The sequence below is a fragment of the Pantherophis guttatus genome, chromosome 8 (genome assembly GCF_059756535.1).
Source record: "Pantherophis guttatus breed Tessera chromosome 8, ASM5975653v1, whole genome shotgun sequence".
In the NCBI taxonomy this organism is placed as follows: domain Eukaryota; kingdom Metazoa; phylum Chordata; class Lepidosauria; order Squamata; family Colubridae; genus Pantherophis; species Pantherophis guttatus.
Window position 1 is genome coordinate 31,512,340 of NC_142070.1, and position 24,476 is coordinate 31,536,815.

At 38.9% G+C, this 24,476-nt stretch overlaps 1 protein-coding gene across 4 annotated transcripts in view; it reads left to right on the forward strand.

Annotated features, from left to right (window-relative positions):
* The first annotated feature begins 6,390 nt into the window (after positions 1-6,390).
* Positions 6,391-24,476, forward strand: part of MGAT4D (MGAT4 family member D) — a 30,073-nt gene continuing 11,987 nt past the window's right edge. Inside the window, exons 1-7 of one of the 4 annotated variants that reach the window (XM_034401364.2) lie at positions 6,526-6,639; positions 7,013-7,187; positions 9,748-9,888; positions 11,709-11,842; positions 17,346-17,392; positions 21,333-21,446; positions 22,688-22,763. In XM_034401364.2, the coding sequence (XP_034257255.2) occupies positions 9,753-9,888; positions 11,709-11,842; positions 17,346-17,392; positions 21,333-21,446; positions 22,688-22,763 (507 nt within the window). In that variant the 5' untranslated portion in view covers positions 6,526-6,639; positions 7,013-7,187; positions 9,748-9,752. Of the gene's footprint in view, positions 6,640-7,012; positions 7,193-9,747; positions 9,889-11,179; positions 11,245-11,708; positions 11,843-17,345; positions 17,393-21,332; positions 21,447-22,687; positions 22,764-24,476 lie in introns of those variants that run through there. The other 3 variants (XM_034401363.2, XM_034401362.3, XM_060686847.2) reach the window with 3 other exon arrangements.

Consider the following 24,476-nt stretch of genomic DNA (forward strand, 5'->3'; position numbering starts at 1 on the left):
TTGTCTGAAAGGTCCTTTCCAACTCTGTTATTCAGTCCAGAATTGGAGGCTGAGAAGTATTGCATGTATGCAAAAGTATCAGTCATGGTTCAGCTGTACATCCTCCGTTCTCCTATCTCAAGGCTCCCCAAGTGTGGACTAAAAAACCTTGGAGGACTGCAAAACCCTTTCAAGGGTCGACAAATATTTTAAAATTGCTAATGTAATATATTTGGATAGATGTCACCCTTGTAAGCCAAAGCTTTGTGGGTCCTGTCATGTTTAAGATTGTAAAGGGGTCCAGAGACCAAAATGTTTGAGAACCGCAGTCGTATCTTATTGACATAATGAAACAAATGAACAACAGTCTGTAGTTAGGATTAATATAATAGTACTTATTTGATCAAATTGAAGATTCCTATAGTTGAGTAAAACTTGAAACAGGAGAAGAGCCAACAGGGCAGAATTTATTTATTTATTCATTTATTCATTTATTTATTTAATTTATATACCGCCCTATTCCTGAGGGACTCAGGGCGGTGAACAGCGAACGATAAAAATACATGTAATACAAAAGTTAAAAAAAACCAATTAAAATATACTAAACACTCTGGTCCTAGATAATTCAAGACATCCCAGTTTAAAATAAAATCAAAAGCAATATAAAGGGAAAGTTAGGCCAGGCCGGCCTGCTGAAACAGGAATGTTTTGAGGGCACGGCGGAAAGTGCGCAGATCCGGAATCCTCTGTATCTCTGGGGGGAGCTCGTTCCAGATGGTGGGTGCCCTCACAGAAAAGGCTCTTTCCCTGGGGGCCACCAGTCGACACTGTTTGGCTGACGGCACCCTGAGAAGCCCCTCTCTATGGGAGCATACTGGGCGGTGAGAGGCTATTGGTGGCAGAAGGCGGTCTCGTAAGTACCCTGGTCCTAAGCCATGGAGCGCTCTAAAGGTGGTAACTAAGACCTTGAAGTGCACCCGGAAGACCACAGGGAGCCAGTGCAGCTCGCGCAGGAGGGGAGCCACATGGCAGCGCCATGCTGCTCCCATAACTACCCGCACGGCCGCATTCTGGACCAGCTGGAGCCTCCGGGTGCTCCTCAAGGGGAGCCCGCATTACAGTAGTCCAGGCGTGAAGTGACGAGGGCATGAGTGACCGTATTTTAACGAGTCCCGATCCAGAAAGGGACGCAACTGGCGAATCAGGCGAACCTGATAAAAAGACCTCCCGGCCACAGCCGTCAAGTGTTCTTCTAAAGACAGCCGTGAATCCAAGAGGACGCCTAAGTTGCGAGCCCTCTCCGTGCGGGGCAATGACTCATCCCCAATAGTCAGTGATGGCACCAACTGACTATATCGGGACATCGGAAACCACAGCCACTCGGTCTTGGATGGGTTGAGCCTGAGTCTGTTCCTCCCCATCCAGATCCGTACAGCCTCCAGGCACCGGGACATCACTTTAAGGGCATCATTGGGGTGGTCCGGGGTGGAGATGTATAGCTGAGTATCATCAGCATACTGATGATACTTCACCCCAAAATCACGGATGATCTCACTCAGCGGCTTCACATAAATGTTGAACAGAAGGGGTGAGAGAACCGACCCCTGTGGCACCCCACATACAAGGGGCCTCGGGGTCGACCTCTGCCCCCCTGTCAACACAGACTGCAACCGATCAGAGAGAAAGGAGGAGAACCACCGCAACACAGTGCCCCCCACCCCTAACTCTTCCAACCGGTGCAGCATGATACCATGGTCGATGGTATCAAAAGCTGCTGAGAGGTCTAATAGGACCAGGACAGAGGAGCAACCCCTGTCCCGGGCCCTCCAGAGATCATCTACCAATGCGACCAATGCCGTTTCCGTGTTGTATCCAGGCCTGAAGCCCGACTGGAACGGATCTAGATAAGCCGATTCATCCAAGTACTGAGGAAGCTGTCGCGCTACCACACTCTCAACAACCTTCGCAATGAAGCGAAGGTTGGAGACTGGACAGTAATTAGCCAACACTGCTGGGTCCAGGGAAGGCTTCTTGAGGAGAGGCTTCACTACCGCCTCTTTCAAGATGGTGGGGAAGGCACCCTCTCTCAAGGAAGCATTTATAATCCCCTGGAGCCAGCCTCGTGTAACCTCCCGAGAGGCCAGCACCAGCCAGGAGAGACACTGGTCCAATAAACATGTGGCCGCGCTCAGTCTGCCCAGTATCTTGTCCACGTTTTCCGGAGTCACAGAATCAAACTCTTCCCAGGTAATATTCTCAAGACTTGCCTCCATCCTTCCTCCTGAATCTACCCAGTCAGAGTCCAAATCAAAGAATGAATGGAAGTTGTTTCAGGAAACCAAAGCTGTCCCTTGAGATGGAGGGAACTACGACTATCTGAAATCAAAAGCATTTGTCTTTCTCTACTACCTTTTACACATCTCAGTGATGTGGTTAGCAGTGCTGAAGTCCTCACTGTCTGGTAGTTTTAGGGCAAGCATTTGTGATTTCTCAGGGGACAGCAAAAGGTCATTGCATTTGTGCAGAGTCTATTCCCCCCCAACCCTGAAGCCAGCCCCAAATCAGGAAACTGTTTGCTAAGATTGTCATTTCTGTTGGATGATGGAAATGATGAAGTTAAAAAAAAAAAGTTCAAAAAAATCATTAATTTCCAGCATCAAGAAGAAGTGGCGATTAAATGTAGTACATTCCCTCATCTTCCATCTGTCTGCATGTGTTACATTAGTTTCTGAGTCTAGTTAGAGCTCAAAATCACAGAAATTAGGTAGGTTTATTTATGCTTACATGAACTTCCCAATTCAGTTTATATAAGGCTGATTTTGCCATATCTTGTCTCTCTCTCTCTGTCTCTCTCTCTCAGACATAGATATATTCTTAAGCAAAGTAACCTGTGCCTTTTGCAGCCATGGAACAAATGACCATGGAGGCACAGAGCCAGTTGGGAGGTTACCAGACCATGAATTACCATAGCCAATCTATCCTTATTTAGGAATAATCATAGTTGTTAAACAGCCAAATCTGGTAAGACATAATGCCAGATAAAACGCCAGGAGAGTTTTATTTTTAAAACCCTATGTATTTCTTCTTTCATAGATTACTCCCCCCACCCCCCAAAATAGAGAGGTAACTGATAATTAAATAAAAAATGCCTCCCAGCAAAGCCTTACATTATTGACATCTCCTACTTCAGATGATGAGGAAAAACATCTGGGTATCATCAGTAGTTTGATAATACCATCTTTGACAGATAACTGATGACTTCACTCATTGGCTTCATATAAATGTTTAAATGGTTGGCTCTGACAAAATTTAATTAATGGCTTGCTGTGAGCTTGGTCAATGTTTATGTCCAGGTTATTTGCTAAATTCAGCAAAGCCTTCTAATTTCTATGTGTTACACATACATGTTTTGAAATTGTAAAATCAAAAGTTAGAAACACTTGGAGTGAAACTTTTCTCAACTGACCTGTCTCCAGTTCTCAAAGCACATGCTCAGAGTTGTGTAATGCCTTCAGCTTCATCAAATTTCTTTTTGACCATAGAATATTATTTTAAAAAAATCACTTTTCTATTTTTAATATGATTTAAAATATTTTGTACTAGAATTCTGATACTGATATATCCATTGTTCAACTTTAAACAGCTGTCATTCTCAGGCACTCTTTGTAACAACAATAAATTTTGATACAGCAAGTAATTCATTACATTATTATTAAGATTATTATGTTTGTTTTAATGAATTAGTAGTTAAGATTAAAAAGCCACTATGTGAAATTTTAATGTATTTTAAATTTTATTTCCATGACATTGTTTTAATGCAATTAAAAAAAAAAACTTTTCACAGATTATAAAGTTGTAACAAGCATAGTTATACTCATGTTATCTACTTGATACTTCAGTCATTTACAATCCAAGATACATTTGGTTGAACTACATATTTTATAGACAATTATTAATATGAGATTATATCTATCTAGATCTATATATCTATATATACATTATATTAAATATATATATATATATATATATATATATATATATATATATATATATATTAGTACCATTCCACAACTTAAAACAGTTTGATTACTGTATACTAATAATTTGTGTTTAATTGTGAAATATATGTCATGAACACCATAGTAGATAGATATCAAATAATATGATTCTTTTAAATTAATGTTCTCATTCTCTATTTACTTACAGATTTCTTATTCTAGAAATTGCAGCACAAGTTCTATAGGAAAGGCAATTTATGTTTCCACAAAAGCACACTCATTACACGCTCTAGTACACTCATGGGTACCATAAACAAATAATCATGTATGATTCATAATGACTATTAAGAGGGGTAGTAAAACTGTCATTGTAAATTGTTAATACAGGAAGATAGTTCCAAAACAAGTTAATGATATTAATATATAGCATAAAAGTGCCTGCGCTAAAAATAATAATTTACATAAAACGTTTTAGCTTGAATCCAAATTACCTAACACTCAGTTTCTGTTGGAAACTATAATGCCAACATTACATGGGAAGAACATACATGCATCTTAGTACTGCTCTATATCTGTTTATAGTTGAAGAAACAAAATTAAAAATACAAATACCACAACATAAAATTCTGTGAAAACCTCTCATGATCCTCTATATTGGTATTCTTGAACAGTGATCTGTCAGATACATCTGGCTTAATAGGATAGTCATCAAGTTCCATTATATTAATGATTAGAAGTTCAAAAGGCATGTTGCAACAATAAATCTTGATCTTTGGAAACAGCTTCAAGCAAGAAACGTAAGCCTTTAACTCATCTCATACTGTATTTGGCAAGTTCCACTGAAAATTGATACAATTTCACATGAAGTTTTTAAAATTTGTGTATCATTTGTGTACATGAACTAAACAGATATTGCTATTACTGCCTACAATTTTTATAAAATGGTATGGTAAAATGCTAAAAATCTTCAATTAGGTTCAGATTGTAGAATTATTATGAAATTATCTAATTTGATTAAGTGAACATAGAAGTGAACATTCATTCAATTGTAAGAGTTGCTTTTTATTCCTGACCAATAGAATGAGGGAAAGACATCAGGGCCTCTAAACCCTATTCATCTGTCGATTAATAGTATTTATTTATATTTATTAAATTTCCATAGCTGCCCATCTCAGTCAATGTCTGTGGGTGGCTTACCCACAAGAGGGCATTTCATAACCGAACAAGAGGGCATTTCATGTTCAGGAAAGCAAAAATAAATATCACATTAAAAAATGAGCCTGATCAAGCCTGCACTGAAAAGCATTCCAGTAAGAAATCCACTCCACCCCATGCATTCCTATGAAAGAGATAGTTGGGCAGTGGTTTCAGATGCTGCAACTTCTCCATTCCATGCCTCCCATTCCTTGGTCCCCTGATCCCTAATGTAATGTATTCAATCTGCCCTGTTCTCTTTAGTGGCCACCTATGCACTAGCACAAGTGGATAACACATACTGAAATGTATTGCTTTGTTATACAGAAGAAAATACAGATGCCTCTTAGGTGGGTGGGATTGTTGGAAGAGTAGTTGGAAAGAATTCTAGAAGCCATGCTATGCATATTTTCCCTGCCTTGTTTCTACAGAGTATATATATATTGTATATGTGTTTCTATGTAAGGAATAAAGACTCATTTGATTTGCAATCCTGATGACTCCATGGAGGGTTCCATGTAATTTTCTTAGTAATACAGCATTTCTGATCTTGCCGCTGTCTTATTTTGGGATGTTCTTTTCTCTTTCTTAGTCTAGCAGCTAGCCTAGACATTTGTCTCCTTACCAAGCAATACCCAGTTTGAACCTTTTTATTGATGAATCAGGGCTAGTGCTGCTACCAGTGCTGAGTGGGCATATATTTACCTATCCAGATTTAATAAACACAGCAGCTACAATGCCAACAGATCTGCTGACAGTTTAGTTTCCTTTGAATGGATTGCAAAATGTTACAGGTACACACATGTCCAAAAATCATAGGGTTTTTTTTTAAATTCTTTTTTAGAATTGATATCCTCTTTCCATATTTGCTCACTAAGTCAAATATTTTTTCTAAAGGTAAGATAGCAAGAGGGGTAACAACTTGACACATTATGGGGAACTCCTCTCTGATTCCACAGACTCTCTTTGGAATTGCTCCAGAATCCTATAGTATAGAATAAGATAATACTTGGCGCAGTCGACCCTGGCGCCTGCGATCCAATTCCCAAAGGAACGAAAAAGCTGCAAACTGGTTGCTCGCGCAGCAACTTAGACTTTGGGGTCCCGCGGTTGCAAAATCCGGGATACGAGCTCTGCGAAATGTGATCCCAGGCAACACACCTGCGCGATCTGAGAGGCGGAATATCCAATAAGAAGCCGCCCTGGAAGTGGGGGGGGGGAAATCTCAGGGGGAAAGGCTCCATGGCTCTTGGAGCATCTGGGATCCGCCGGGAAGACGCGCGTTCCCTCGCCCCGCCGCTGCCAAGAGGCAACAAAGAAGGGACGACGTGCCATTGTTGCGCGTGGCAGCCGCGGAATTCCCAGGGTGGCTGGGAGATGAGGCTCAGGCTGAGAGACGCCCTGAAGTGTGTCTGCCTGAGCGCAGCCTTCTCCTTGGCGTGGTACATTAGCTTCCACAGGACTGGAGGTGAGAGCAACGAAAACCGGGGGGCGGGGGGCTGTGTTACAAGGTTCCCAACTGCGCTCCCGTGGAGACGGGCTTTGCGCGTAATCTTTTCCCCCCGCTGGAGGGGAGAACTCCAGGAGGAGCTCAACTTTCGGCTCTCCAGCATTAGGCAAGGGCAGAGAGAGTTGCTGCCCCGATAGAGAGGGTGCTCCAAGTTTCAACTCCCGCCGATGCCATTCTCTCGGCAAGCAGCTCCTGAAGTTTTTGCGCGCCACTGCCGACCGTGCGCTCCCTGTTAGCTTTCGGGATATCTGGGTTCCTTCCAGGAGGTGGGCGCTCTGCCTTTATCGTTTGTTTTGATCTCTATATGAAGTTCTTTGCTTCTTGTTTGCAGCAAAGCAACTGTATCTTGGTAGGACTCTGTCCCTCGGACACGCCGCGAACTTGAAAGTCCAAATTTGGGTTTCTTTCAAGGAAGGACAGCGCGACACTTTTGTTCAGTTGCAGATACAGTACTTTTACATCCAAGCTTCAGTTGGCTTTCCCATCAAAATCTAAATGACGTCCAAGTACGGTAAAGCCCTTTCAGAAAGTAGTTCTAGAAAATGGCACTGAAAATTGAGTTTGCTGCTTGCTCTCTGCTTGTAACACAACCTATTTCTGAAGTGTATGGTGCTCTTATCATTGCTGATTCGGGCTTCAACTTATTTTATTTTTTTAAATTAAACATTGTATTATAGTGTTATAAAAATTATTATTTTTTAACATCAGTTTAACTTTGGGGTCTTGCTGCAGTTTTGAATTAGAACCAGCCTATTCTCACAACTGTACCTCATCATCATCATTAGGTCCTATGCAGAGCACAGAAATGTTTTTCAGCGGTTTCAATCATTTGTAGCATGTTCAACATAGTCCCAAAGGACATTAATAATCTTAGAATCTTCTTTAAGTGTTGGGCACCAAGTTTTCTGAGGCTGTCCTCAATTCCTCTTTTCTCCAGGAGATATCCTGAAATGCAGGAACAATGCTTAAAGCTAATTAAATTACACATTTTTGCATATAACTGGTTCCCCACATCCCCCTCAGCAGGTAAGCTGTCTGACATTTTCCTCCTCAGAAGTAAAGGGCCAAGGGGACATTTCCTTTAAAATGTACTCAGACACTGTAACTCCATATAAACAATTGTCTAATTCACCATGTTTAAATAAGACACATTTAAATCATTTCCCCAACAAAATAGATGCAGTGAGTGTGACTGATCCTTTCTTGCTAGCATTGAAAGTACCAGAAGCCAATTACTGTATTGATCTCGCTTTTCAGGGTTGATGCAAATTATGCACATCAGCCAAGACTATTATGTTACTTCAGCTTCAAAATTATCTCTGCTGACAACTAATAATCAAGACATAATGTTTGTTTGAACTGATTCTTCTTTGTACCAATGATGTCATATTCAGGCACAAGAGCAATTTAACAGTATGAATCATCTATTCCAATTATGTTACTACAGTCTAACTCCATGGCTGTTGTGGGGGGGCATCATTCATCATTTATTTGGCATTCTAATTTTTTGTTTTGTTTTTTAATCTGTTTTAATGGATATCCTTTGCTGTTTTAATCTGTTAAATCAAGAGTCTACTGTTTTAGGATTTTTTGATCCTATTTTGTACTGTTTAACTTCACATTTTAAATGAATGTATTATTCAGAATACAATAAAAATTGGTGCTTACCATCTGAATGGGACAAAAGAGGCTAAATTGAATACAGGCAAGACAGAATTGTAGAAAGGATCACTTTCTAAACTGTGGTGATAGCCTTTGAAGGGACTTTCCCTGAAAGAGCAACTCCATGATTTGCAGAGATGTAATATTGGTTTTACAGATGCTGCATTGGATACTAAAAGTATCTGGGTGCAATTCAAAACACTGATTTGATCTGTAAAATCTATATGGCTTGATACTAAAGTACTTACAGAATTGCCTTTTTGGCACAGAGGTGGCCCTCCCAGCTTTTCTAGTGCAAGCCTCCTGCCAATATCTGCAAGAGAGGTAAAAGGAGCTGGTGTTTAGAGAGAGTGTTATTCTGCTGGAGATCCTGTGTTATGAGACACCCTCCTTCTTGAAATTAGATTGGCACCATCATTTGTGTCCATCTGGAAACAGTTGAGGACATTTGTGAGAAGAATGGTCACTAATATTTATTGCTTTATAGTTGTTTGTGTTTCATTGGCTTTATTGATATTTTTATATTTTTATTCTGTAAACTGCTAGGAAAAATTTTGGTTGAATCCAGAGTGGTATATAAACACTAAATAAATAAATGCTTTTGTGAAAGGATTTAATTAATCATTTTATTTATGTAATCAATAGTTCCTTTCTAGTATTCAGGGATTTTGCTCCCTAGATTTTATATATGAGATAGGCAACTCCCATGATTGCTTATATAAACAAAACATGTTTTCTTGCACTGAACTATTATTTACTTAGAGGGGGGAAAAGCCACTGTAAAATTGATGTTTGATTTTTGGCATATAAAATGAAATCTTATTTTCCTTCCTTCTTTGTACTGTATAAGATCCTCAATCAACTAGCACCATTAGTTTCAAATGGATACACAGTGTTAGCATGGAAAATATGCATAGCACATCTTCAATTTTACATGTAGAGTATTATTGCTAAGAGTCAATTCCATCCATAGAAAGGATTAAAAAGTATATTGTAAGGTCAATCTTAATGATGTATTATATGTGAAACAGGACTAGTGAGTGGATAAATTTTAAATTTAACAATGTACTAAGAAAAGCCTGCATAAAAATAGCGGCCTTATAATTTAATATCCCAGTCTGATGTCCTGTATCACACTGGTACTAAATTTGTAGAATTCCCATTTTTTAACCATGCTGCCTATGAATTGTGGGAATTATAGTACTCAAATTTTTGGAAAAGAAGTAATTTGGAGATAACTCTTAAATTATCATATACACTTTACTGTTTATAGAACGCACCCTTGATATTCTGTCACATTATCACACTACCGGGTTTTACCAGCACTTTGAGAATGGCATCTTGATATTGTAGACAGTTAATTGTTTATGTTTGGATTATCAGTATCTTCCTTTTCTTTTAAAGATTACATGGAGTGGAAAGTTCTGAACCTTTCCAGCAAACTCTCAATACATCCTACAACTATTTCCTACTATCTGCCTCATCTACAGAAAAATGAAGACGCTATTTACCCAAAAATCATAACTGGGCAGAGCAGAACTGGGGGTGAGAATAAAATTTAATATAGAAGAGAGAGTTTCTGCATGTGTGTCAATTGTGTAATTGTGCAAACATAAACATTTCTGGGCAGTTTAAGTGTTTCTACATTATTCATTTGAGTGTGTTTATCAGATAAAAACAAATCTGTGAACATAAGAGATGATACAGTATGTCCACATTTGAAAGTATGCTGCGCTTAGTTGCTTATATGAAGAAACCCTCTTAGAAAATTGCTTAAAATCCTAAATTAAAGATGAAAACAAAATACATAAGCTTGGATGGTTACATTTTCCCTTTCGTTTAGTGCACTGCTTAGATAACTGTTATTATTCTATTGTTCTTTCACTAACTTCAAGTGAAAGTTTAACCTGAAAAGTGGCAAATTGCCCAAATTTATTGGTAATCTATTTGACTCAGTAGCATACTAGTCCTACTTCTTCCAGGTCAAATCACATTAGTTTACTAGTGATTAATTTCCATAAAAGTGTATGTTGTCAACAGCTTTGCACAAAGCTACTGCAGTATTCTATTGAGATGGTGGAAATATAGCACTATTAAGATACACATAATATTTCCTGCTGACATCTATAAAAAATTACAGAAACAACAACAGGTACTTAAAAATATAGATATTCCTCTACTTACAAAGAGGTTAGGCTCTGAGAGGCTATTCATATGCCCATTTTGTTTATAAGTCCAAACAAGTATAAAAAACTTGTGCAGCAGGGGTGGGTTCTACTTATCTTTACTACCGGTTTGCAACGGGACTGCGCACTTGCGCAGAAGCTTCCTGAAGACGTCCAGGTTGGTGGGCAGAGCCTCCCGCCGGTTTTACTACCGGTTCTTGTGAACCGGTCTGAACCAACGGCAACCCACCACTGTTGTGCAGTATGCTGCTCTTACCTTACTTAAGTAGCAACAGACATTATGAGGGAGGATCAGGAAATGGAAGTTGTGAGTGGAAGTTGGAAGAAAGTGGGAAAGCATTAATTTATGGTGCATCACAGACATGTGGTGTGCTGTAAACTAACTCTTTCCTGCTTTCTCTTAACTTTGGGAACTTCTAAGTTGAATTGTGCACAGGTTTTTTTGTATTGGTGAAAGTTTATAACTTGAAAGTTCGTAAGTAGAGTAACGTCTGTAAAGCACCTAAATAATACAAGATAGATTTCTTGGGTATATGTATCTTATAAATTGAAAAAAATCAAGGAATGATCTATGAAAAATTATATTATTTGTGAATTATTGAAATAATCAAGATACTATACATACACTTTATATTCACTTCTTTTTACAGATAGTCCTCCACTTATGACCACAACTGAGCTCAAAATTTCTGTTGCTAAGCGAGACAGTTGTTAAGTGAGTTTTGCACCATTTTAACAACCTTTCTTGTCACAGTTGTTAAGTCAATCACAGTTGTTAAGCTAGTAACATGGTTGTTAAGTGAATCTGGCTTCCTCATTGACTTTGCTTGTCAGAAGGTTGCAAAAGTTGAGGTGATCACATGACACCAGGACACTGTAACTATCATAAATATGAGTTGATTGATAAGCATCTGAATTTTGATCCCGTGTTCATGGAAATACATCAACAGTCGTAAATGTGAAAAATAGTCATAAGCCATTTTTTTCAGGGCCATTGTAACTTTGAGCAGTCACTGAATGAACTTTTGTAAGTTGAGGACTACCTGTATATGTTTTTCAAAAAATGATTGTACAGACTTCTTTATAAGTTCCCAAATAATAATAAGTTTTGTTATTTTGACAGTTGCTTATTTTAGATATTGCTATTATTTTAGAAATAAAATAATTTCTGTATGTTAGTATTCCTAGTAATTGGTATATCATCAGTGCGAAGAAAAAAGGAAAGTTATTTGATGAGTACATTGAATTCCCTTTTCAATGGAATGTCTATATATCAGAAGAAAAATTGTGTGATAATTGTCCTTATAGCAGAGGTAAGATAAAATGAGATTATTCATTTAAGATAACAAAAAGGAAATATAGTAGTTTAAGGAAATATAGTAATTTATATCCATTATTATATTAGTACTCTGCAACTGAATATTAATTAGAGTTTATGGAAAGATTTTTAAATTTCATTTTCTCCATCAACATGTTCAAGGTCCTTTTGTAAGTGCTGTGTTCTCTCCTTTATATTTTGTGTGCATTTGTGTATGTATCTTTGAGTCACCATTGATTCCTGGCTGCCCTTGCAGTTTTCTTGGAAAGATTTCAGAAGTTGTTTGGCATTGCCTCTTTCCTACAGATGAGAGAAGTGTCTGGTCCCAAAATCACCTAGCTGGCTTTGAGCATAAAGTAGAACTGGAATTCAACAGTCTTCCAATTTCTAGCCAGATGCCTTAACCACTCTACTTTTTATATTTTATTATAGATTATATTATGATATTCAAAATCATTACAAATAATTATTGAATTTGAAAAATGCAGTTTTAAATTATTCCTCATCTGTAGATGCAATATTTCTATTGAAAATGTTGAAGGGATGGATTATAATGTGATATCATATATTGAATTTATATAGTAGAGAACAGAGGTGGGTTTCAGCAGGTTCTGACCAGTTCTGGAGAACCGGTAGTGGAAATTTTGAGTAGTTCGGAGAACCGGTAGTAAACATTCTGACTTGCCCCACCCACATCTATTCTCTGCCTTCTAAATCCCAGCTGATCAGGAGGAAATGGGGATTTTGCAGTAACCTTCCCCTGGAGTGAGGTGGGAATGGAGATTTTACAGTATCCTTCCCCTGCCATGCCCACCAAGCCACACCAACCAAGCCATGCCACGCCCACCAAGCCACACCCACAGAACCGGTAGTAAAAAATTTTGAAACCCACCACTGGTAGAGGATGAGTATTTCAGAAGATATGCCAGTGCAACTGCTATAGCAACAACACAGTATTCATATAAGGGACAGTTTTTATTTTACCCTGTTTCCCCCAAAATAAGACATCCCTTGATAATAAGCCCAATCGGGCTTTTGAGTGCATGTCAATAAGGCCAAGCACTTATTTCAGGGTTCAAAAAAATATACTTTCGGGAAAACATGGGGTATACTGTATATATCTTTTAATGTTTAAAATGACATGAAAATTATACTAATAAAATTCCATTACAGTCATCTACCTTTAGTAATTATATGAAAATAGACACTAAACCCATTAAGTAATATTAAATTGATATCAGTTCATTAATAAAATCAAGTTATTATGAAAGTATCAACAGCAGTATAATTCTTTATAAATTGCAATTAATAAGAAACCTTCCTTATTTAATAATTTTGATTTAAATGTTAAGAGAAACCATAATTTTCATGGGTAGAGTTATAGTCCAGAAAAGGTTTTTATGTAAATTAAATTCTGTGTCAGATTCATTTTCAAATATCAGGTTATTTTAAACATAGTACTACATATTAATAACTTAAGTTGCATTCTATTGAAGGAATTGCATATACAATGAGTTTGCCAATATAGTAATCCTTGCTTAACTGTCCTAACTGGGACTGGGATTTCCATTGCTAAGTGAAGTGATTATTAAGGAAAACATGACATGATGGCATTGCTTAGCAACGGCAGTTCTGATAGTCACAGTTGCAGTAATTTGGCAAGGACTGTGTGGTAGTTAGGTGAGGACCTGATGCTTCTCCTGCTTTGTTGCCCTCACCTCCACTTCAAGTCCCCCTCGTACTGTTCTCCCTCTATCTCTGTCCTTTCTACAACCTTGAACTCTACCACCTCCCCGTCCCCTGGTCCGGGGTGGGTTCTAAATTTTTTTACTACTGGTTCTGTGGGCGTGGCGTGATGGTCATGTGACAGTGGGCGTGGCTTGATGGTCATGTGACTGGGTAGGCGTCGCCAACTCAATGTCACTCACATCAAGGGGTGCCTCGTTTGGCCCTCCCCTCCCAGCCATTCCTTGTCACACCCAGCCTCAACATATCTATAGTTCTGTAAAAATATTGTTCACCTTTTTTCAACTTTATTGTCTACATACTATAGATGCACTTTCATGGACCACTGAAAGGAGGAAATGGCTCACATGCTTTGCCCAAGAGTGTGATAGGCAACAGGCTTTTAAGGGGCTGCCAGAAAGAAGGGGGGGCAATGTATTTTCCAAAGCACAGAAGCCAAAACAAGAAGCAATGGATGGAAACTGAACAAAGAAAGAAGCCATCTAAAACTAAGGAGAAACTTCCTGACAGTGTGAACCAATATAGATGCAGAAATATTTCAGTCATAATTTCACATATAAAATAGCCATTCGTGTAATACAACCTGCATATTTTTCAAAAGTAGTATTAGTATAATACTAATGGAGTTGTTAGTATTATGGCTGATGTTTGACAGCAAGCCTAAAAGTCAAAGATTACAAGAGTGCTTCTTTCTCTGTACGTATACAAAACATCACATACCAGGAATAGCATATTAAGATGGATTTATGCAATGGTGGGTTTCAAAATTTTTTACTACTGGTTTTGTGAGTGTGGCTTGGTGGATGTGGCGTGGCGGGCATGACAGGGGAAGGATACTGCAAAATCCCCATTCCCTCCCTACCCCACTAACCTGCTCTGGAAAGGAATCAAACTCCCCCCTCTTCATTTCCCCAAATAAAATATTACTCATGAGAAAAGGCTCCCAGAAAAGCAAGGAAAAATCAAGCTGCTAACAAGGAACCTGCCTGATACTCATTCCACATTCCAGCCAGCTGCATAAAGGAAACTTTGCAAGAAGAAAACAGCTACCGGTGCTTAGAGATAATAGAAAGTGGAAGCTGGAAGTTGGGCTCCATTTACAAGCAGGCAGAAAACTAATTCAAGACAGGATATTTCACAATGGAAATCGCCCAAACCTTTTTAAAAACACAAAGCCCATGTTGCACAAACCCCAAAACTTCAAAAACATAGGACCATATAAGAATCCCTCCTCTTATCCAGTTTGTTGTTCAGCTGCCCCAGAAATTAATTGCTGAATGTCACTTTGCTTCTGCAAGTAAAAACCTCCTTCCAGCAGCTGCTTCTTGGCTTGTCAATTTAAAGCGACAGAGTCTTTTTTTTTCTTCTGTTCTTCTTTGCCTGGCTGAGAAGTGAGTCCTGATTTTTATCTTCTAGCCAATCAGTTGGGAGGCTTCTTGGCTTCTCAATTTAAAGTAATGGTGTCTTGTGTTTTTTTTCCTCTTCTTTGTCAAGTGAGCCCTGATTTTTTCCTTCTAGCTGATCAGCTGGGAGTCAGGAGGCAGCGAATAGATTGGGGGCAGGGCCAGGCAGAGGTGGTATTTACCGGTTCTCCGAACTACTCAAAATTTCCACTACTGGTTTGCAAGAACCGGAGAGAACCGGTAGCAACCCACCACTGCCCTGGTCCCCAGTTGACTTTTGCCATCTTCTTCTTTCTGCTGCTGACAAAATGTGCTGAGGCATCTGCTGGCCCTTCATCGCAGCAGGAGTAGGTGGTAGATTGGAAGGCAGCCAAAAGGGCAGAGACTAGGGTGAGGAAGAGGAAAATGATTTGAAGTACACATTGTGCTTGTAAATGGGGACAGGCTGTGAACAATGAAAAAATTTGATTATGTGGCTGCAGGATCACTACAATGGCCATGACGTTGAGGATCAGTCGTCACTACCATTATTTCAGCACCATTGTAACTTTGAATGGTCACTGAATTAATGATTGTTAAGCAAGTAACATATATTCTTCCTACTATACCTCAATTTAGGCATTAAGCATCTTCAAATGCAGTTTATTGGCTTTGGCTTTATAGCAAGCTTTTAGCAAATTTACCAGGATGTTTTCTGCATATTTTGCAGTCCAACTATATTCTACAACCCTATACATCTACTTTATTATTTTACTTTGGTTTTGAACCAAATACAGTGCATTGAGAAAGTATTCAAACCCCCTTCACTTTTGCCAATTTTCTTCTCATTAATCTATTTTCAGTACCCCATAATGACAAAGTGAAAACAGAAGTTTAGAAATCTCTGTAAATTTATTAAAAAGAAAAAGCTGAACTATCACATTGGCATAAGTATTCAGACCCTTTGAAATTTAGGTCCGGTGCCTCCCATTTCTCTTGATCATTGCTGACATGTTTCTAGCCCTTGATTGGAGTCCACCTATGGTAAATTAAATTAATTGGACATGGTTTGGAAAGACACGCTCATAGCTGACAATGCATACTGTAGCACAGCAAAAGCTATTGAGATCAAAGGAACTGCCTGCAGAGCTCAAAGAGAATTATTGCAAGGCACAAATCTGGGGAAGGCTACAATAAAATTTCTGTTGCACTGAAGGTTCCTAAGAGCACAGTGGCTTCCATAATTCTCAAATAGAAGTTTGGCACAATCAGGATTCTTCCAAGAGCTGGGCAGCAGGTCAAACTGAGCAATTGGGGGAGAAGGGCCTCAGTAAGAGAGGTGACCAAGAAGCCGATGGTCACTCTGACTGAGCTCCAGAGATCCTGTGTGGAGATGGGACAGAGTTCCAGAAGGACAGCCATCAGTGCAGCCTTCCACTGATCTGGGCTTTATGACAGAGTGACTAGACAGAAGCTTCTCCTCAGCGGAAAACACATGAAAGCCTGTTTGGAGTTTGGAAAAAAGCACCTGAAGGACTTTCAGACTGTGAGGAACAAGATTCACTGGTCTGATGAAACCAAGATTGAACCTCAATTCTAAACATTATGTCTAGAGGAAACCAGGCACTGTTCATCACCCAACAGTGAAGCATGGCTATGGCAGTGTTTTTCAACAGCAGAGACTGGAAGATGGGTCAGGGATGAGGAAAAGCTGAATGGAGCAAAGTAGAGGGATATCCTCAACGAAAACCTGTTCCACTGAGTGAGCTTGAGAAGATTTATTTGCAAGGAAGAATGGCAGAAAATCTCCCAATCCAGGTGTGCAAAGCTTATCGTGTCATACTCAAAAAGACTCGAGGCTGTAATTGCTGCTAAAAGTGCTTCAATAAAGTACTAAGTGAAGGGTCTGAATGCTTATGCCAATGTGATATTTCAGTTTTTTCTTTTTAATAAATTTACAGACATTTCTAATGTTCTCTTTTCACTTTGTCATTATGGAATACTGAGTGTAGATTAATGGGGGAAAATGAATTTCAACAACTGTGTATTGTGTCTTCAGTATGTGTCAATTTTGATCAAATATTTCAGTCTAAGAAGACAATTTAAAGCTATAATACTATGTACTTTACATTTTACAATAATCTTAATAATAATATAATGGAAAATTAGATATGCTCTGCTAGAGAGACATTCCCTGAGGATGGGCTCCAGCATGAGTCCAAAAGTTTGGAAGACTAACTCTCTGATCCCAGTGACCAAGCCAGATTGGATCTTTTATGTATATTCTTGATGAAAAAGAAGGGACTATGAAGAATAAATAAATTGGGTTTCAGAAAATAACATTTCTGAAATTTTCTTTAATTTTTCTAGGTGAACTCAACATACGTTAATAGCATTGCGGGAAGCATTAAAAAAAGGTAAATCTTTAAAAATCTGAAAATATGTGATAGGTATTGCTTAAAAATTCACTAATACTAAATTTTGTGTAATGTGAAATTAATTGCATGTTACCTTTAAAAATTTTTGAAAATTCTCTAAGCTGTACTGCTACCTTTACTTAAAAATTGTAGATGATAGACAAAGTATATGGGTAGTGTGTGTGTGTGTACATATTGTTGAGGGTAAAACTGCCCTCTGCAAAGTAGTGCAATGGACCAGACAGCGAATAGATATGTTGCTTAGCAAAACACACAGATACTCACAGACTCTGAATGTTTAAAGAAAAATAAACAGTCTTTACTTGTAGTAAAAAATACCAAACTTGGCTTCTCAAAACAAAGATAACACTTCTTCAAATAATCACGGTTCAACACAAAAACATAGTTTGCTTACAATTCCAGTTCTCTTCAGTAACACAGACACAGTTCCTTTCAGCAGTTCAACCTTCTAATAGCAGGAGCAGAATGAACTTCCTTTTTTTTACCCTCAACACATATACATGCTCACACACAAACACACTCATTATACATAATTCAATTTAAGATAGTAGAAGAGACCTGATTCATTCATAGAATCATAAGAGACCCAAGAGGTCATCAAGTCCGCTCCCATGCACACTGCAGGATTAACTACAACATCCCTAATAAATGACTATCTTCAGATTGAATGGGAAGAAACACTCCTTGAGGTAACTGATTCCACTACCAAAATGTTCTTCCTAATGTTTAATCTGTATCTTTATCTTTGAGGTTTCACTCATTCTAAGAGGCAAATTGCTTTTATGTAATGTCAGGGACTGCATGCCCTTAGTTCCATAATCTAAATTGAGTTAACGCAGGTATTAGGCTTCCGGAGGAGGTATGGCGAACTGAGAACCACAGCAAAGACAAGAGAACCAGTGAGGAGCCTGGTTCCTTGGAAACTCTCGTGATAAGGAGAGGATGGCAGATTCCACCCCCGCCAATAGTCTCCAGACAGCTGTTCCTTATATTGTGATTGCAGGACTGCATGGCATTTTGTTATTGACTTGAGTATTGGGAGATTTTATTTTTTTTATTTTTATTTTTGAATTTGTATACCGCCCTTCTCCCTGAGGACTCAGGGCGGTGAACAGCCAAATAAAAACATCAAATACAAATATTAAAATACAGTTAAAAAAAAAATGTATATAAATTTGGCCCCATTAATTAAAACAATAAACCAAACAATTAAAAACACTTAAAAAGAATTAAGCCAGCCCGGCTTGTTGGAAAAGGAAGGTTTTAAGGGCACGGCGGAAGGCACTGAGGTCCTGGATTCTCCTTATCTCAGGGGGCAACTGATTCCAGAGGGTGGGAGCCCCCACAGAGAAGGCCCTTCCCCTGGGGGTCACCAGCCTGCATTGTTTGGCTGATGGCACCCCGAGGAGGCCCTCTCTGTGGGAGCGCACGGGTCGATGGGAGGTCGTCGGTGGCAGCAGGCGGTCTTGGAGATAGCTAGGCCCTATGCCATGGAGATGATCTTTCTTTCTTTCTTTCTTTCTTTCTTTCTTTCTTTCTTTCTTTCATTCATTCATTCATTCATTCATTCATAACATTTGTAGTCCATCCAAGTTACCTCAAGGTAGTAGTAGCCATGTTGCTTACAACTAGGGAAAAGACTTTTATCTCACTTTCTAACCACTTTGCTCATTAATTTCTAAACTATTGGAGACCTTTTGTATGACAAATTTGAAAATGAGTATGATTAAAAAATATTTTAATCATAAGGTTAAGAATTTGAAGAATCTGAAATAAATAGTAAAATGTTAAAGAAGATTTTGATCTTGATCTTATAAAGTTGTAAATGGACTAAGGGTCCAGACAAAATTGGAATATTGAAACTTTTACAATAAAATTTTGGAATGAATTATAATGTACAAACAGATTCTCATGAGAAATAGATACAGGTAGTCCTCAACTTACAGCAGTTCATTTAGTGACCTCTTGAAGTTACAATGGGATTGAAAAAGGGATTTACGACCATTTTTCACACTTATGACCGTTGCAGCATTCCCATGGTCATGGGATTTACATTCGGATGCTTGACAATTGGTTCATATTTACAACGCATTGTCCTGGAGTCATGTGATCCCCTTTTGTGACCTTCTGACAAGCAAAGTCAATGGAGAAGCCAGATTCACTTAACAACTGTGTTACTAACTTAATAACTGCAGTGATTCACTTAACAAATGTGGCAAGAAAAGTCATAAAATGAGGCAAAACTCACTTAACAATTTCTCACTTAGCAACATAAATTCTGGGCTCAATTGTGATCGTAAGTTGAGGATTACCTGTACTGTTTTTGTTTTTGTAAGACATAACATAGATAAACAATTTCTTGATTTCAAAAACTGGACACTAGAGGGGACAAAAAAATTTAGGTAGATTAAATATTATACAGGCTTATAAAATGATAAATCATTATGACAATAAAAATTCTGAAGGAGACTTTTGAATGATGGAATCAGAAAATAGTACCTACATATCAACAGTGTCAGTAATGATGTCTGTTTCTACGGATACACTATGTGCAAAAGTTGTTATGGAAGTTATGAAAGATATAGAATTTTTTTTACCTGACAACATAGAGAAGGTATTGAAAGTGGATGTATAAGTGACAGGCCAAGAGAATAACTTAGAGAAGGATACATTAGATTTTATTATTATAATCAAAATTCTTAATAAAATTATATTTATTTATTTATTTGTATCCTGCCTTTATTATGTTTACAAATAATTCAAGGCGGAAAACATATTCAACACATCTTCATCCTATTTTCCCAACAACAATAATCCTGTGAGGATGGTTTAGCTAAATGAGAGTGACTGGTCTCATCGGAAAGTCACCCAGCTCCCTCTCTCCCTCCCTCCGTCTCTCTTTTTCTCTCATATACATACACTGTATATGTCTCTCTCTCTCTGTGTACATTTATATATGTGTGTGGTGTGTGTGTATCAGGGGCAGGTTTCAAAACTTTAGAGCGCTCCATAGCTTAGGACCTGGTTATCTACGGGACCGCCTGCTGCCACTAATAGCCTCCCACCGGCCAGTACACTCTCATAGAGACGGGCTCCTCCGGCTGCCGTCGGCCAAACAATGTCGACTGGTGGCCCCCAGGGGGAGAGCCTTCTCTGTGGGGGCACCTACCATCTGGAATAAGCTCCCCCCAGAGATATGGAGGATCCCGGATCTGCGCACCTTCCGCCGCGCTCTCAAGACCTTTTTATTCCATCAGGCTGGCCTGGCCTAATTTTCCCTTTTTCCCTTTTAAAATGTAAATTTTAATCTGTTCTTAATTATTGGGGTGTTTTAAATCTGTCTTGGGCCAAATTGTTTAATTCGATTTTGTTTTTAAATTTTGTATTTGTGTGTTTTATCTTGTGGCTGTTCACTGTCCTGAGTCCTTCGGGAGTAGGGCGGTATATAAATCAAATAAAACCTAAAAATCTAAACTTAAACCTAAAACCTAAAACCCGTCGCTACCAGTTTGCTTGTGGACGCGCTCTTTTGTTTCCTATGGAACAGGCCAATCACCTCCAAGGTGTGGCTTTACTCCCATGTCGACCCTGCTTTCTGAGTTGTTGTCTTCTGGCAGCTCTGCACATGCACACACTGGGAATAGGCTCCAGCTGTTCCTCTGCCTCGCTGCTGTCTATCTCCCTCTCTGCCTCCAATGCAGAGCCCTTGTCCAAGCTTTCCCCAGTCCTCAGGACTGGCCCAAGTTCCTCCCTAACCTCCTCACTGTCCGACTCTGCTGCCAGCTCCACTGGCCACCGGTGGGCCACAACAAATATAATATTGGCACCATCTTCTGTTGAAGTCCTATCAGTTGAAGTGCTTCTAATTATCCTAACTGAACACTCACTGGAAGAAAATATTGTTCTTTTCTTTCTTCAGCTTTCCAAATGAAGTTCATTCTGGTGCTCTGGAAGTTATTTCTCCCCATGAATCCTTTTACCCTGACTTCTCCAATCTTAAGGAAACATTTGGGGATTCAAAAGAAAGAGTAAGGTATGAAAGATGGGATGATAAGATCCTTGGATTGCATTTTTGTATGTATTTTTAAATTAGGATTATTTTATTTCTTAAAATGTCATGTCCATTTTTGCACATGCTCATTATAAAATAAATTTATAATAAAACATAATAGTGAAACATGTTTATTGTCTCTGATTAACACATAAGGCAGCTACCAATAGAAGGCAGATATAAGCAGGGTATTAATGAAAAGGAACTTATTACAGTCAGCTTTAGAATAACATCAGTTTTGAAATTTTATATTTGTATTAATTTTAAAATAATTAATCCCAGTTTTTGTCCCGCTTTAGTTGGTGCACAAGAGATGAATTGTTAGGGACCCCTGATGTAATGTATTCATATATCTGGTGGAATTCAAAATTGTGCCCCTTCATATTGATGAGCTAGCGGGTCCCTATTTTCTATGAAGGGATACAGATATCAAAGCTATAAGAAACATTATTAACTACAACTGACAAAGCAGTCTGGATCATATTGAGGCAATTTTTTAAGGGGAAAAAAATTTTAAGGAGAAGAAGGGATGCGGTGGCTCAGTGGCTAAGACGCTGAGCTTGTCAATCAAAAGGTTGGCACTTCAGCGGTTCGAATCCCTAGTGCTATGTAATGGGGTGAGCTCCCGTTACTTGTCCCAGCTTCTGCCGACCTAGCAATTCGAAAGCATATAAAAAATGCAAGTAGAAAAATAGGGATCACCTTTGGTGGGAAGGTAACAGCATTCTGTGCGCGACGTTTACTCATGCCGGCCACATAGTCACGGAGACATCTTTGGACAGCGCTGACTCTTCAGCTTTGAAACGGAGATGAGCACTGCCCCCTAGAGTCGGGAATGACTAGCACATATATGCGAGGGGAACCTTTATCTTTACCTTTAGCCCTTTCCAGGAAAACTGACACATACATCAGACTGTTGCCTACATTTCCAAGCAGATACAAGAAGCCATGCATATGAAGATTTTTCTAGAACAACATGGTGAAATTCTGTCCACTATATATATTAGTCTCTGGATTTAAATGTTTAGCATCTTCATCATTTTTTTTTACAATACAACTGATCAATTCTAAGTTTGAAGGTTTCTACTTTAGTTCCTTGTTTTCAGTGCAAGAAATTTTTTTTGGCACAATAATCAGTGACTACCACTTCATCACGTCAATTCTTCCATCTATTTTCTAGACCATAGATAAGACAGAAAGCTGGGGTTCTTTTGTTTGTTTAGGTGGAGAACAAAACAGAATTTGGATTACAGTTTCTTAATGATGTATGCCCAACAAAAAGGAACATATTATTTACAGGTATGTTTCATGACTATATATGGCTATACTGTCTAAATTGTGCAAGATTATGTGCCTGGATTCTACAATATTTAGGCGTCGGTTAGGGTTAGGGTGGCCGGCGACCTCATGGGCATCCAAAACAAAGATGGCAAGCAGTGGTGGGTTGCCCCCGATTCGGTCCGGTTCTATAGAACCTGTAATAAAACCGGTGGGAGGCTTCGCCCACCCACCACGATGTCATCACGGGTGATCTGCATATGTACAGAAGCGCGTGTGCATGAGCGAAGCACGCACAGAAGCATGCTCCCATTGCAAACCAGTAGTAAAGGTAAGTAGAACCCACTCCAGAGGCAAGACATCAACAAAGATATGCAAGCCATGGGCCTGCGCCCTGGAGATGCAGCTGACCATGCAGTGGTGCTCAATGATCTGAAAAGTGGACCCTGCACCTGTGAGAATACAGTAGGAGGAAGAAGAAGATATAGTTTGTCACTGTTTTTTCTTTACATGGGAAGAGAGATTAAAGGGTACTTATTCTCATGCTATATTTTCTTTAAATCTGGAATACATGTGTAAGTGAGAATCCTTTTCTAATAGATAGGAGGGAAGAAGGGGGAATAGATCTGGTTGCTTCTTTCTTTCCTTCTAGTTGTGCTAGAAAGCAATTTAAGACAATTAACCCGCCTATTTGCTTCTTCCTTTCCCCCCATACAAGCTATTTTTTCCCTTTTTTAAAACAACAATCTAGCAATTGTGTTATTAATCAATAAAAGATTGAGAGTGGTTTAGAGAAATTTGTGTCAATATTTTCAGTTCATGCAGTCATTCATGTTTTCTTGAGTCCATAGGGGCCTTTGAGAGACTTTTAACTCTGCCAAGGAATAGATAATGAGGATATGGGAGCCATAAGTGCAAGCAACCAAATCCCTCATCACCTAAGGAGAAATGTAATTATTTTCGGTCTCCTTTCAGGCCTCCCTCATTCTGAGATAATTGTGCATTTCAAAGCTGAAAGCATTTTTGAGGCGCTCTTATTCAGTAGGGCCTAGAAAGTGTTTCTTATTGATGCTCAAGGGAGGTAAATGAAAACATTAAAAACTTCATTAGCTTTTAGTATCTTGATTCAAAATGTGAGCCAACAGTCAGGAACATTTGAGTTGTATTTCATTTCAGGAGCTGACTTGACACACTATTTCATGAGAAGTCTATATTTGTGCAGTTAATCTCAATTAAAAATGTTAAGGTATTACAAAGGAACAAATATTATTTTGTTTTCAGAGTGGTAGTCATGTTACTGTTTGAAGCACCAGCCTTAGGGTGGACATTGTGGGATAAAAGGATATTATGGTACCAACCTTAAAGACTATCCAATTCATCGGACTGTGATTCACAAAAGCTTGGGTGATAAAAATAAACTTGTTTGGCTTTTAATATGCCACAGGAGTCTTTGTTTTAAATACTATGGTAATTCAGGATTGGACTGATCAGGTGGTTAAAAATAACAGAAGCATTGGCCTGCCAGCATTCAATGCAATGTGTAGTGGAAAAATTGAAAGGGAGGAGGTTTGTTAAATAAACAGGACACATTTTGGGAAAGTAGAATAATATTGGTTAGAAGGTTGGATTACGGCTAATAAGAAATTTGCCTACGGCATAGAGCAGGGGTCCTCAAACTGTTTAAACAGGGGGCCAACTCATGGTCCCTCAGACTGGGTGGGCGGGCGTGGCTAG